Source organism: Oncorhynchus gorbuscha, linkage group LG24 (genome assembly GCF_021184085.1).
Source record: "Oncorhynchus gorbuscha isolate QuinsamMale2020 ecotype Even-year linkage group LG24, OgorEven_v1.0, whole genome shotgun sequence".
In the NCBI taxonomy this organism is placed as follows: Eukaryota; Metazoa; Chordata; class Actinopteri; order Salmoniformes; family Salmonidae; genus Oncorhynchus; species Oncorhynchus gorbuscha.
This window is the reverse complement of record NC_060196.1, coordinates 9,346,305-9,361,304: the sequence shown is the minus strand read 5'-3', so window position 1 is coordinate 9,361,304 and position 15,000 is coordinate 9,346,305. Positions and strand designations below refer to the sequence as shown.

Sequence of the window (15,000 nt, the reverse complement as noted above, 5' to 3'; positions counted from 1 at the left end):
TGCAGCAGACATATATAGTGATCAACGTGTGTTTTCTCCTGGCTCTCTCTTGTCTCTCTGCAGCAGACATATATAGTGATCAACGTGTGTTTTCTCCTGGCTCTCTCTTGTCTCTCTGCAGCAGACATATGGTGAGCAATATGTTTGGAACATCAAATCACAATAAAATCACAGTATCGAATTGCAAAACATATGGTATCAGCACCTACGTATAGTGATTATATTGTAACTTGAGGTCCCTGGCAATTCTCAGCCCTAATATCGCCCCAAACCCCCCCAAGGCCCCTCTGACCTCCAGCCCCCCGACCCTCAGATCCATCCTAGCACTGAGAACCAGACAGACAAACCCACTCCCTCCTTCCCAAGCCTTATTTGTACAGTATTTGACCAGTGGCAGATGGATAGATAGATGGCTATATAAACTGAACAAGAATATAAAAGCAACATGCAACAATTTTAAAGATTTTACTGAGTTACAGTTCATATTACGGAAATCAGTCAATTGAAATAAAATCATTAGGTCATAATCTATGGATTTCACATGACTGGGAATACAGATATGCATCTGTTGGTGACAGATAACTTTTAAAACAGGGTAGGGGCGTGGATCAGAAAACCAGTCAGTATCTGGTGTGACCAGATTAAAGTTGACAAGGCTGTTTATGGGGGCCTGTGGAATGTTGTCCCACTCCTCTTCAATGGCGAAGTTTCTGGATATTGGTGGGAACTGGAACACGCTGTCGTTCAAGTCGATCCAGAGCATCCCAAACATGCTCAATGGGTGACATGTCTGGTGAATATGCAGGCCATGGAAGAACTGGGACATTGTCAGCTTCCAGGAATTGTGTACAGATCCTTGCAACATGGTGATGTGCATTATTATGCTGAAACATGGAGGTTATGGCGGTGGATGAATGGCACGACAATGGGCCTCAGAATCTCGTCACGGTATCTCTGTACATTTAAATTTCCATCAATAAAATGCAATTGTGTTCTTTGTCCATAGTTTATGCCTGCCCATACCATAATCCCACCATGGGGTACTCTGTTCACAACGTTGACATCAGCAAACTGGCAGCCCACACAACGCCATACAAGGCCGTCTGCCGTCTGCCCAGTACAGTTGAAACTGGGATTCATCCGTGAAGAGCACACTTCTCCAGCGTGACAGTGGCCATTGAAGGTGAGCATTTGCACACTGAATTCGGTCACGACGCCGAACTGCAGTCAAGTCAAGACGGAGGACAATGAACATGCAAGTGAACTTCCCTGAGACAGTTTCTGACAGTTTGTGCAGAAATTTTTCGGTTGTGCAAACCCACAGTTTCATCTGCAGGATTGGTCTCAGACGATCCTGCAGGTGAAGAAGCCAGATGTGGAGATCCTGGGCTGGCGTGTTTACACTGAGGTTGTGAGGCCGGTTAGACGTACTGTCAAATTCTCTAAAACGACGTTGGAGGTGGCTTATAGTAGAGAAATTAACATTAAATTCTCTGGCAACAGCTCTGGTGGACGTTCCTGCAGTCAGCATGACAATTGCACACTCCATCAAAACTTCAGACATCTGTGGCATTGTGAGTGGCCTTTTATTGTCTTTGTTGTCTTGATATGCCACACCTCTCAGGTGGATAGATTATCTTGGCAAATTAGAAATGCTCAGTAACATGGATGTGAACAAATCTGTGCACAAAATTTGAGCAAAATAAGCTTTTTGTCAAATGTATGGGATCGTTTACTCCAGCTTATGAAAATGGGATCAACACTTTACTTGTTGCGTTTATATTTTTGTTCTGTATAGATAGATACACTACATTACCAAATTTATGTGGACACCTGCTCGTCAAACATCTCATTCCAAAATCATGGGCATTAATATGGAGTTGATCCCTCCCTTTGCTGTAATAACAGCCTACACTGTTCTGGGCTTTCCACTAGATGTTGGAACATTGCTGCGGTGACTTGCTTCCATTCAGCCACAAGAGCATTAGTGAGGTCGGGCACTGATGTGATTAGGCCTGGCTCGCAGTCAGCGTTCCAATTCATCCCAAAGGTGTACGATGGAGTTTAGGTCTCTGTGCAGGCCAGTCAAGTTCCTCCAACACCGATCTTGACAAACCATTTCTGGGGGGGCAAGTTTGTCTATGGAGATTGCATGGCTGTGTGCACAATTTTATACACCTGCCAGCATTTGGCTGAAAAGGCAGAATTCACTCATTTGAAGGGGTGTCCACATACTTTTGTATAAATAGTGTAGATAAATAGAGAAATAGATAGATAGATAGTGTAACGATATGCACTAAGAGTCGGGAGGCAAGTTCAGGGAGTGAGTGTTTTAGTAAAATAAACGGAACATAATAAAGAACAAGAAACACTAACAGCACACAGACGCCTGGGGAAGGAACCAAAGGGAGTGACAGATATAGGGAAGGTAATCAAGGAGGGGATGGGGTCCAGGTGAGTGTCCTTATGCGCTGATGCGTGTAACGATGGTGACAGGTGTGCGCCATAAAGAGCAGCCTCGTGACCTAGAGGCCGGAGAGGGAGCACACCTGACAGTACCCCCTCCCCGGCGCGTTCGGCTCCAGCCGCGTTCAGCTCCAGGCGCAGGACGCCAACCATAGGGACGATCCCGGGGAACAGGAGCGGACCGGTCGCCTCCGCTGCGGCGCAGAGACCTGACGAACCGCCTGAGGAGTGAGAGCCTGATGAGCCGGCTGAGACCTCCCCGGTTGCCTCGGTCGAGGCACGGGAACCTGTTCACCCAGCTGAGACAAGGGAATCCGACAAACCAGCTAAGGCCTCCCAGGTAGCTCCAGTTCTGACATCACCTCCAACACAAAAACAAGGCATCATTCTGTAACGATGGTGACAGGTGTGCCACAACAAGCAGCCTGGTAACCTAGAGGCCAGAAAGGGAGCACACATGACAGATATATGGACAGTTGGAAGAGAAGAGGGCTGTGTTCCAAGTGCACTATATTTTTTATATAACTAGGCAAGTCAGTTAAGAATAAATTCTTATTTACAACGACAGCCTAACCCCCCCTAACCCGGACGACGCTGGGCCAATTGTGTGCCGCCTTATGGGGCTCCCGATCACGGACGACTGTGATACAGCCCGGGATTGAACCAGGGTCTGTAGTGATGCCTTGAGCACTGCAATGCAGTGCCTTATACCACTGCACCACTCGGGAGCTATATAGGCAATGTAATACTTTTGACTAGGACCCATAGGGCTCTGGTCAAAAGTTGTGCACTATATAGGGAATATGGTGCCATTTGGGACGCGACAGAGAAGAGAAGGGGGAGAGCTATCTCCCAGGTGCTAACAAAATAGAAGCTGACAGGTAAATGGGGCCTAGCTAGCATCTGGGGAGTCATTTGGACTGGAGGTGTTGAGTAATGAAAAAATCCTGCACGGGCTTGAAAAGAAAGAGAGAGAGCGAGAAAATACAAATAAATCCTGTACTGACTTTTTTTTGTGATGGGGGTTAGTGGGGTGCAGTATCAACTGACCTGAAATCCCCAGTGAAAACACAGCTTCTGTAAACAGCGCTAGCTCCTAGGCGCGCAAAAAAGGGACTATCAGGTTTCATCTGACTCTCAGATAACTGCAGGGGATTACCATTCTGTTACCCAGGGTCCCACGCTGGACTCCCAGGACCCCGACCGTTGTGTCTTACCACGACCAGGCCTGACTAGCTAACAATGTTAGCTGGTAGCACAGACGCAATGCATGTTTGGGATCGACTACATTGCAGTAGGATTACGCAGAATCACTCATCTACAAATCTTGCATCCCAAAAGTTAATTATTATATGATTAAGATGAGTGATTCTGCATCTCACCTTGCTCAAGCAGATCCCCTGAAAACATGCTAGCAGTTAGCAGAACTCCCCATATTTTCAGCACCATAGGACCAACGACCTAATGGAATACTCTCATTATCAAACGGAGGGAGACACCCTCAGCTTTTATTTTATGGGGCCCCCTGAAGACTAATATTACCAGTAATTCAGATCTAAACTAGTTTAATTTAGCGAATCTGTTCCTAAGCATTCCCACGAATAGAAGGGACATATGTGATCGTGTCTCCATGTCATTAAGGTATGAAAGGATTGTTATTTCAAATCCAATCTCTTTTAGGGCTTAGTTGTCATCAATTTGTTCGACCAATTATGGTAATTATGTTCTGGCCACACGACCATCCGCTCTGACAAAAATCTACTAGTCTACCCCCTGCTCTAAAGACTGAAGTAGAGCATGACGAAACAACTAAAACGATACATACTTCAGTGAAACACGACTTGCTAAAGGCAATTTATACCACGTTGGAGGAGCGAGCCAAACGCTAAAGAAATATCCAACGCAAAACAAAACATCCGAAGGGGAATCTATAGTCTCCTAATGCAAAACATATCATCTGAAGGGGAATCTATTTTCTCCTAATGCAAAACATATCATCTGAAGGGGAATCTATAGTCTCCTAATGCAAAACATATCATCTGAAGGGGAATCTATTTTCTCCTAATGCAAAACATATCATCTGAAGGGGAATCTATAGTCTCCTAATGCAAAACATATCATCCGAAGGGGAATCTATAGTCTCCTAATGCAAAACATATCATCTGAAGGGGAATCTATAGTCTCCTAATGCAAAACATATCATCTGAAGGGGAATCTATAGTCTCCTAATGCAAAACATATCATCTGAAGGGGAATCTATAGTCTCCTAATGCAAAACATATCATCTGAAGGGGAATCTATAGTCTCCTAATGCAAAACATATCATCTGAAGGGGAATCTATAGTCTCCTAATGCAAAACATATCATCTGAAGGGGTCTCCTAATCTATAGTCTCCTAATGCAAAACATATCATCTGAAGGGGAATCTATAGTCTCCTAATGCAAAACATATCATCTGAAGGGGAATCTATAGTCTCCTAATGCAAAACATATCATCTGAAGGGGAATCTATAGTCTCCTAATGCAAAACATATAATCGCTGAAACACATCTGAAACAACACATATGCCTAATGCTGTAGCGCAAAATAGCACGCTATGATACAGTCCATTTTCCTTAGGCAGAGCAGAACAGCTCAAGCTGAACTCGTTAGCATAACAAAAACATGGTTCGAACCATGCTAACATAAAGCGAAACCATAAAGGGCACTTCAGTGCTGGCCCACTTGGCACAAACTGATTGAATCAGCGTGGTGGAATAGACGTTGAATTGACGTCTGTGCCCAGTGGGGAGTGCTAACAAACTGTATAACGCTAAAGCAAAACCCAACAACAAAGAGCACCTTGGAACGGCCCACATAGCCACTGTTTCAGTGCAGGAGGGCACAACGCCAAGCCCACAAGGCCCAACGATAAATGCCCTATAAAAGCGTTACTTGCGGGTTAATAATGTTGGCTGGCGCGTAGGAAACGGCAAACCATCAATGGAGGGCCTCTGGGTACACAGCAATAATCTACAACGCATGAAGCAAATACAAATACTGTCTGCCATTGATCAACTCAGAGAGACAGAGTGAGTGAGAAAGAAAGAAAGAAAGCTAAATAAATTCATGTTTGGCAGAGGTAGCTGTGTTAATGATTGGTCTCATATGTGGCTGTACTTTGGTTATATCTAATGCGGTAACATTATGCAGGCTGAAAGGAATTCAAGACCCACTAGTATTGTAGAAAACAATCCAGGCACAATTAATTTACATCACAAAAAAACACAAGTAACAAGGTACAGTAGTTTAACTAAGCAGTATAACATTAAAATAGAAATAACCAAATTACTGCTATCTCTATGGCAACCATTCGTTGAAACCCCCCAAATTTATCAGAGAATATTTGACAAAATATTTTTCAATGGATTAACAGATAAAACTCCCAAGTGTAGCATACAGAGACTTAGTAAGAGTGTCTTCCTCTCGCAGGCAGACGGAATATGGTGTGTGTTTGTGTGCATGTGTGTTCTCGGGGAGGGGTAATGTGGTGCAGATGGGAGAGAAGATGGAGGCTGCTCTACTCTGTTATGTTGTCCTGGCAGATAGACTGGTAGCTAAGGCACTTCCAATCTGTTTGGTGATTTCATAAATATCTCAAGGCCTTGAAAGCGTAAAGTCCCTACTTCAAAGGCGACGCCGCCACCACAACAAGACAAACAGCAACAACAGCCGTCAACAACCGTATGAAGTCATCAGGGTGGAGTTAAGGAAGTGTTCCACATTAAGGCCTTTATGTCTAATTTATACAGAAGTAATAATGAATCAAAACATACAACACATTACAAATAACCATAATAAAACAATAACATAATCATATTTGTGTTATGAATAATAACATGTATAAATATTTTAGTTTTAGTATTGTTTTACAGATTTAAATATTTTCTCGACATGAAAAAAAAAATCTGAACATGTCATAGAACAAAGTACTTAAAGTACTAAATTCCTACATTTGTTACAAATTGTACAAGACACAGTAACCATGGATCAAAATGAACTATTTAATTATCTGGGACCTCATATGCCAACACAACTACAGGCATAGAATTAGGAATTTAAATACTATATAATTGTATAGGATCTCTATGACTACAGCTAACAATACACTGTATAATTCATCTTAGGCCTATTAAACATTCTACTACAATTGAAGTGGCTTGCATTTTATGTTAGGGAATTTTAAAACATGATCCAATTAAAAATAGAGTCTGTGATACATAATTAATTAAGTTCCTTTTTTAACCAACGTTAATGATTTCCTGCAAAGCTAAACTCTTTTCTCTCGCTTAAAGACATTTATGTCACACCTACATTTAGATCTAGACTGAATTCCATTCAGTGGGTTTAGCTGCCGTGGTGATAGGAACGGGCTGGCTAAGAACATGCCTGAACATATATATATATACATCAAAAAATATATATATAAATACGGTCACGAAATGATATATGATAATCACTGAATAGCAGCAGGAATAATGTTTTACAAACATTTCACAGCATTTTTATGTAAAAAAAGATATATATTTTCTTTTTTTACATATAAATGCTGTGAAATGTTTGTAAAAAATATTATTCCTGCTGCTATTCAGTGATTATCATATATCATTTAGTGACCATATTTAGCAATAGTTTTTTAAATATTTATAAATACGGTCACTAAATGATATATGATAATCACTGAATAGCAGCAGGAATAATATTTTTTACAAACATTTCACAGCATTTATATATAAAAAAAGAAAATATATATCTTTTTTTACATAAAAATGCTGTGAAATGTTTGTAAAACATTATTCCTGCTGCTATTCAGTGATTATCATATATCATTTCGTGACCGTATTTATATATATAAAAAAAACTATTGCTAAATACGGTCACTAAATGATATATGATAATCACTGAATAGCAGCAGGAATAATATTTTTTACAAACATTTCACAGCATTTTTATGTAAAAAAATATATAAAAGCTGTGAAATGTTTGTAAAAAATATTATTCCTGCTGCTATTCAGTGATTATCATATATAATTTAGTGACCGTATTTAGTGATAGTTTTTGCTTCAGTAATAAGTTATTATATTACATTTGAATCCTTATTAGATTCGTATATATTTACATTTACATTTAAGTCATTTAGCAGACGCTCTTATCCAGAGCGACTTATTCACTCTGAGAACGTGTTCTTCCAGCTTAGACTAGTTAATACTCTTTTTGGGATAATGGAAAGTGTTTCAAGCCGTCCTACAGTTGTGAAAATGACTGTAATATAAACGTAATACCTGTATCTCAGTGAGAGGATACTGTATTCCACAGGCCTGGGTAAAATGTCCATAACAGTGCCTTCTTTCTTTTTAAAATATCTAAATATTTAAGGGTCCAAGATTCAGATAAATACATGCTTTATCTCATTTAGGGTAGAGTATTATTTAACTACATTTAGATTCAAATATTCAAATGTTGTTCTCGAGCTACATATAAGTCATCCTCATTGTGAATTGGTTCTGATTGCATGCCGTGCCCCACGTGGTAGTAGAATCCAGAAGTTTCACAGCACGGTCAAGTCATTGGTTGATCAGAAAAATGAAACATCTTCCAAATTCCCTCTGAGATCATTTGCATTATAAGAAGGATAGAATATTGACTGTTAAACCTGTGGATAAAATACTGTCTGGAGCAAATCTTTAATCTAGGAATAAGAGTGACTACAAAGGCTTGTTAATTACAGACATAACTAAGATAGTCACTGCAGTTCAATTAAAATTATATTAATTTTAAATGAACGCCAATTAGTGTGGCAATGAAAATGTACATGATAAGATAATTAAAGTCATTACATTTTTTCTCTCCAATATTTATGAATTGTTAATTGGAGTGGAGGAACAATCAATGAACTAGTAATGAACTTCAAAGTACTTTTGTTATGTTTCTGGAAAATATGGCTGAACCTGGTAAAACGCTTTGCCTCCATCTTTCCACAAACCAGTTCATGTCAAGAGTTCAAAACAGTTTCAGATCTATGCGCTCGCTGTGCGTTATGAAATCGAATAATTACAAAAATCCCTGTTTTTTATTTATTATATCACTGATGGGCAACAATTCAAGTTATTCCAGCTTTACTCCATCAAGTTTCACAAATGACTACTGTCCCGCTATTATTTCTGAAGTGACCAAATCATTTAGGTCAACATCAAACCCATAGAATTTGAATGAATAGAATGGTCAAATAGGTTCAAAACCCGTTCTACTCCTTCTATTTCTATGGTGTCACCATATTAATATACAGAATAAACAAACGGTGCTAGCTATATTAGCTTAGCATCGTGTCACCATAAGCTCCTATGTTACTGTCAGTTACTGGGCGAGGAGACAGAAAGAGGTGCTTAGCCTTGAGGCTTTGAATAGTAGTTAAACATTAAGTTATTAAGTCTGTCGAGCGATGGCTGTGGCCCAACAAGTCAACAAGTCTAGTGACCGAGTGGCCCACTTAGGGGACTAGCTCGCTATAATAATTTGGGGGATGCTTATATTTGTTCTGTTACACAAAAGTGGGTCGCCATTGTACAGCGCTCCTGGAGCAATTAGACTTGCTCAAGGGCACAGCAAAAATGTAAATGTTTTACCTTGTCAGCACCTTAAGTCGCAGTTGTAAATGAGAACTTGTTATCAACTGGCCTACCTGGTTAAATAAAGGTTAAATAAAATCAAATACACTTTTGGTTACTGGCCCAGCACGCTAACCTCGAAGCTACCTGCCACCCCCATCTGTCTCGTGTCTGTTAATATGGGGAGGATGTCATACATAGCCCCAACCTACCCAGACTGTTACCCCTTTCCTTACCCCAATACCCCCATCTGTCTCGTGTCTGTTAATATGGGGAGGATGTCATACATAGCCCCAACCTACCCAGACTGTTAACCCTTTCCTGTCTGTTAATATGCCCAACCTACCCCTGTTACCCCTTTCCTTATCTGCCTGTCAACACATTACCCCTGGAGCTCCTTATCAGCAAGACGAGCCCCAGTGTTCATGATCAACACTAACCATGCAGCTATTATATACCATTTAGCAGGGACCTTTTCATCCCAAGCCACTTATAGTCATGCATGTATACATACATTTTTACACACGAGTGGAATCAAACCCACTATCCTGCCGTTGCAAGCGCTGTGCTCTACTACCGACTGAGCTACAGAGGACAAGACACCAACCAGAGCGGTAATGAGATTATTTCTTTTTGGATTGAAACCGTAGCTACAACATGTTTTCTTCATGACATAAGTGCACTGTAAATGTAATTACACCACGTCCCTTATCCACAGAAACGGATTCCTCATAGGGCAGGGTCGTGTCCTTGAACGCATTTTAAATCTGAAGTAGTCGGCCCTTATCCCTTATCTAAGGTAAACATTTGAGCCTCGGCCCAGCTCGGTGGCATAAGTCAACATGGAGGGGTCCCACCTGAGGTAAACGTATGTAAACAGAGACAGACTTCACTTCTTAGGGGCCAACCTAAGGAAGAGCAGGTACAGCTGACCGTGACTACAGAGTAAAATCTACGAACAGCTTGAAGTGGAATGACACAGGTCCTGGTACTCAATTTAATTTTACAGTCCTGGTGATCATATTTACATTTGACAGTCCTGGTGATCATATTTACATTTGACAGTCCTGGTGATCATATTTACATTTTACAGTACTGGTGATCATATTTACATTTGACAGTACTGGTGATCATATTTACATTTGACAGTACTGGTGATCATATTGACATTTTACAGTCCTGGTGATCATATTGACATTTGACAGTACTGGTGATCATATTGACATTTTACAGTACTGGTGATCATATTGACATTTTACAGTACTGGTGATCATATTGACATTTGACAGTACTGGTGATCATATTTACATTTGACAGTACTGGTAATCATATTTACATTTACAGTCCTGGTGATCATATTTACATTTGTAGTCCTGGTGATCATATTGACATTTTACAGTCCTGGTGATCATATTGACATTTTACAGTCCTGGTGATCATATTGACATTTTACAGTCCTGGTGATCATATTGACATTTTACAGTACTGGTGATCATATTGACATTTTACAGTACTGGTGATCATATTGACATTTTACAGTCCTGGTGATCATATTGACATTTTACAGTCCTGGTGATCATATTGACATTTTACAGTCCTGGTGATCATATTGACATTTTACAGTCCTGGTGATCATATTGACATTTTACAGTCCTGGTGATCATATTGACATTTTACAGTCCTGGTGATCATATTGACATTTTACAGTCCTGGTGATCATATTTTAGAGCCAATAGTCAAGGTGGTATAACAAATGGAGGTGATGGATTATACTCTTTACCGGTAGATACCAGGCCCACCTCAAGCACTGCCTACATGGTCAGCCACAGGGCAGCGCCCCTAGAGCATGCTAGGTGCCTTGCTCAAACGCACAACGGCAGGGGGATAACTAACTAGGCTAAATAGTACCTTGTCGGGTGTACTCGTCCTGTTCACGGTGCACCATCTCCTTCACTCTGCTGCTGTACAATAGTCTGGAGGAGTCCTGGTGGTCGAAGGCCTTGAGCGTCTCGCTGGAGCTGTACGACTTCTGGGTGGGTACCCTCGGTCCCGGCCCGCTGCTGCCGCACTCCTCGCTGTCGCCGGATGAGCCCGTGTAGCGCCGCTCCTTGTCGCGCCTGCTCTTGGTCAGCGAGCAGTAGGGCCTGCGTTCCTTCACGTCCATACTGCCAGCATGCTTCGCCGACCCGGCGGATAGACACAAACACGGCACGGACCGGGATGCTGGAGGAAGATGGGTGGGAGGAGGTGGAGGAGGGAGGGTCCGCCCAACCCGCTCCGCTTAGGCTCGGCTACCTGGAGAGAGGGAGGACAGGGAAAGAGAGAGAGAGGGAGGACAGGGAAAGAGAGAGAGAGAGGGAGGGGAAGAAAATGAAAGAAAAAGTGTGAGACACAGCGGTCAGATAGCGCTAAGCTGTGCACTTAATCTTCCCGGGATCCTGAAATCCTCCCCACCTTCTGGAGTGTTCAGCGGTGCTAGTGTGTGTGTGTGTGTGTGTGTGTGTGTGTGTGTGTGTGTGTGTGTGTGTGTGTGTGTGTGTGTGTGTGTGTGTGTGTGTGTGTGTGTGTGTGTGTGTGTGTGTGTGTGTGTGTGTGTGTGTGTGTGTGTGTGTGTGTGTGTGTCGGCAGGGTCTGAGTGCATTGGAGTGAGGAGAGGCAGGCAGGAAACAGCCTTTAGGAACTGAAGTAGGGAGGGCAGGGGTGAGAGGGGAGTGGGAGTGGGAGAGGGAGAGGGAGAAAAAAGCCGGGGAGGCGGGGAGAGGAGGGGGTGACTTAATTGATTACTCCCGTCCCCCCGATCTGGTATGTGTCTAGAGTTGCTGATAAGCACGACACATCCATTAGATAAAAATGCATGTGCGTGTGTGTGCATGTGTGTGCGTGTGTGTGCATGTGTGTGCGTGTGTGTGGATGTGTGTGCTTGTGTGTGCATGTGTGTGCATGTGTGTGCGTGTGTGTGTGTGCATGTGTATCAAGGAGGAAGGGGAAAACATTTTCAATCTTTCATTAAGCTCTGCTGCCATCGAGAATTAATCAAATCTACAGACAACATCCTGAGAACAAAAAATAAAACGACATACTTGTGTGTGTCAGAATAATAACCATTGCATGGAGTCCTCCCAGGGGTATTTTAAAATATTTATTAGCCAAAAAACTTTCTCTCTGCTTCTAATTTTGCGTTCTGATCATTGCGGCCATTTTAATTTGGAAGTCTTGGCTGGCCCTTTTCTGCAGGTCTCCCAGAGATTGTGCATGGCTGCTCTTTCTCAAACATATATCTTTTTCCGACTTCATCCGTCTTTTCTTTTTGAAGTCAACAACATATTTCTTGATAAGGTTTCCCTGCGTCAGTTTTCTAAACTCTTCCCAGATGATAGCAAAGCGAGAGAGGCAGTTGGGAGGATTGGAAGGTAGATTCTCCCTAATGAAATGGGGAGAGATGCTTCTACGACCCTATAACATCTGCGATGCCGAGAACACATGGAATCACGGAATCCAGACATGAAAACAGATTTCATGAATATTCAATAAATGTATTGAACTTAGTAGGGAATCAACTAAATGTACTGAACATGTATTAATTTGCCCAAGTTTATCATAAGACATGAACAGAATGCATCAGTGATTTGTATTTCCTGGAACTTTCTGAAGAGGCAGGGAGAATTCCCCTGTCTGTATATGTGACTCTTTGTATAGATTTCTCAATTAAATGTTAATTACAAAATAGCCTATGCTTACCAGGCAGAATGAGATCATGATTATTGCATCAATCCAGTGGGTATTTGCTTTGCAAACTCTACCATCACATGTACTCTACAAAAATACTGCTAAACCACTGCCTCTTGCTAGGTGCACACTGGAATTAAAGGGTAATTACACACAAATGTAAATTGAAAGAGTGGTATCCTGATGTGGTTTAAGCACTGTTGTGGATTTACAACATCCAATTTAGTTCTATTTCTATTTTAAAAAGTGGGACTGTGAGTGTGTAAAAAAAAAAACAGGGTCAAATGGAAACCTGGAAAAACTTAATGGAGAAAACAGAATTTGGGATAAAACTAACACTAATCAGGCAAAACATAAAACAGATTTGATAGGGCTATGCTTCTGATCAGAAGAGGAGAATATCATCATATCTCTTCCTTCTCTCTCTCCTCACTATCAGGAGGAATAATGACAATGAGAGAACAGGCGTTATTTAAAGGGTAGTGTTAAGGTATGCCAGGCTGCTGCTCCTGGTTGAAACGGTTGACAGCATCATTTGCTTTCCCCCCACACAACTGTGTGTGTTATTGGGTCTTCCTAAGCAGTGGATAGACAGAGTAGGGGGTTTCCCTGCCATGCCCTGAGGGCTGTGGGCTGTGGGCTGTCCCACCTCATGGTCATCTTCATTTTTATTTGTCTTTTAATTTGTATTTATTCCACACACCAAATACAAAACATACACATACGAACAGCAACTTACCGGTACAGACAAATAAACACAACGATGACTCAATTCTCATCTGCTCAGACCCAAATGGTCACACCTCATCCCTAGTTCCTGCCTTATTGTTGCCGTTAAATGGTATCAATTTGTTTTTCTCATTCGCCCATGTTATTTCAATATTTCAATCATCAATCATTACATTTTTACATTGTATTAATAATGGCAGATTGATGGATTCCTAGGTTTTTAGTCTATGTTTTTCGTGGTCATCTTAAATAGATAAATAAGTCTGCTGCGGTGGCATATCAGCAGCCCCGACCACAACAAACTATCATTCATGAATACTAATAGATACAGTATGTGGAGAGGAAGAGAGAGGGAGAAACAGAGAGCGAGCGAGCGACTGAGGGAAAGACGGCGCCTCACACTGCTGGTTTATAGTTTTGTAAAAATGTACCGAGGCAGACAGGAGGGCAGAGTGACAACTGAGTGAGTGAATGAGTAACGGAGGGAGGGAGAGCAGGAGAGGTGACTGATCTGTGAGGAGTGCTTATGGGGGAATGAGACTTAGTGAGTGAATCAGATCATCAGCACTGTGGTGATCTGTCAGGACCAGTCAGTTAGACAGACCAGGGCTGAAATTAGGATTAGCATTTTGTCACCTACCAGCCACACTGGCAGGGCAGCTGCAACTCTGATCCTCACACCATGCCCCCCTGGTAGGGCCCCTTACAAGGCCCCTCACGGCCCCTAGCTTCACATCCTCACACCATGCCCCCCTGGTAGGGCCCCTTACATGGCCCCTCACGGCCCCTAGCTTCACATCCTCACACCATGCCCCCCTGGTAGGGCCCCTTACATGGCCCCTCACGGCCCCTAGCTTCACATCCTCACACCATGCCCCCTGGTAGGGCCCCTTACATGGCCCCTCACGGCCCCTAGCTTCACATCCTCACACCATGCCCCCTGGTAGGGCCCCCCTTACATGGCCCCTCACGGCCCCTAGCTTCACATCCTCACACCATGCCCCCCTGGTAGGGCCCCTTACATGGCCCCTCACGGCCCCTAGCTTCACATCCTCACACCATGCCCCTCTGGTAGGGCCCCTTACATGGCCCCTCACGGCCCCTAGCTTCACATCCTCACACCATGCCCCCCTGGTAGGGCCCCTTACATGGCCCCTCACGGCCCCTAGCTTCACATCCTCAGCTGGGACAACCCAGCACTCCACTGCTAGTAGTGTGAAATAAATCATTTAAATTCACACACATTTGTTGTCTCATAACTATTCCCCAGGTCGTTGCTGTACTGTAAATGAGAACGTGTTCTCAGTCAACTCACCTGGTAAAATAACAGTAATAAATATATATACAGTGGGGCAAAAAAGTATTTAGTCAGCCACCAATTGTGCAAGTTCTCCCACTTAAAAAAAAGATGAGAGAGGACTGTAATTTTCATCAT

The 15,000-nt window shown here is 42.5% G+C and overlaps 1 protein-coding gene across 12 annotated transcripts in view; it reads right to left on the bottom strand.

Annotated features, from left to right (window-relative positions):
• Nucleotides 1-11,527, bottom strand: part of LOC124011990 (teneurin-3) — a 360,816-nt gene extending 349,289 nt beyond the window's left edge. For 8 of the 12 annotated variants that reach the window (XM_046325298.1, XM_046325299.1, XM_046325300.1 and 5 more), the window contains exon 1: nucleotides 11,019-11,526. In XM_046325298.1, coding sequence (XP_046181254.1) covers nucleotides 11,019-11,274 — 256 coding nt within the window. In that variant the 5' untranslated portion in view covers nucleotides 11,275-11,526. Of the gene's footprint in view, nucleotides 1-11,018 lie in introns of all 12 variants that reach the window. The other 4 variants (XM_046325296.1, XM_046325297.1, XM_046325309.1 and 1 more) reach the window with 2 other exon arrangements.
• Between the last annotated feature and the right edge of the window lie 3,473 nt (nucleotides 11,528-15,000).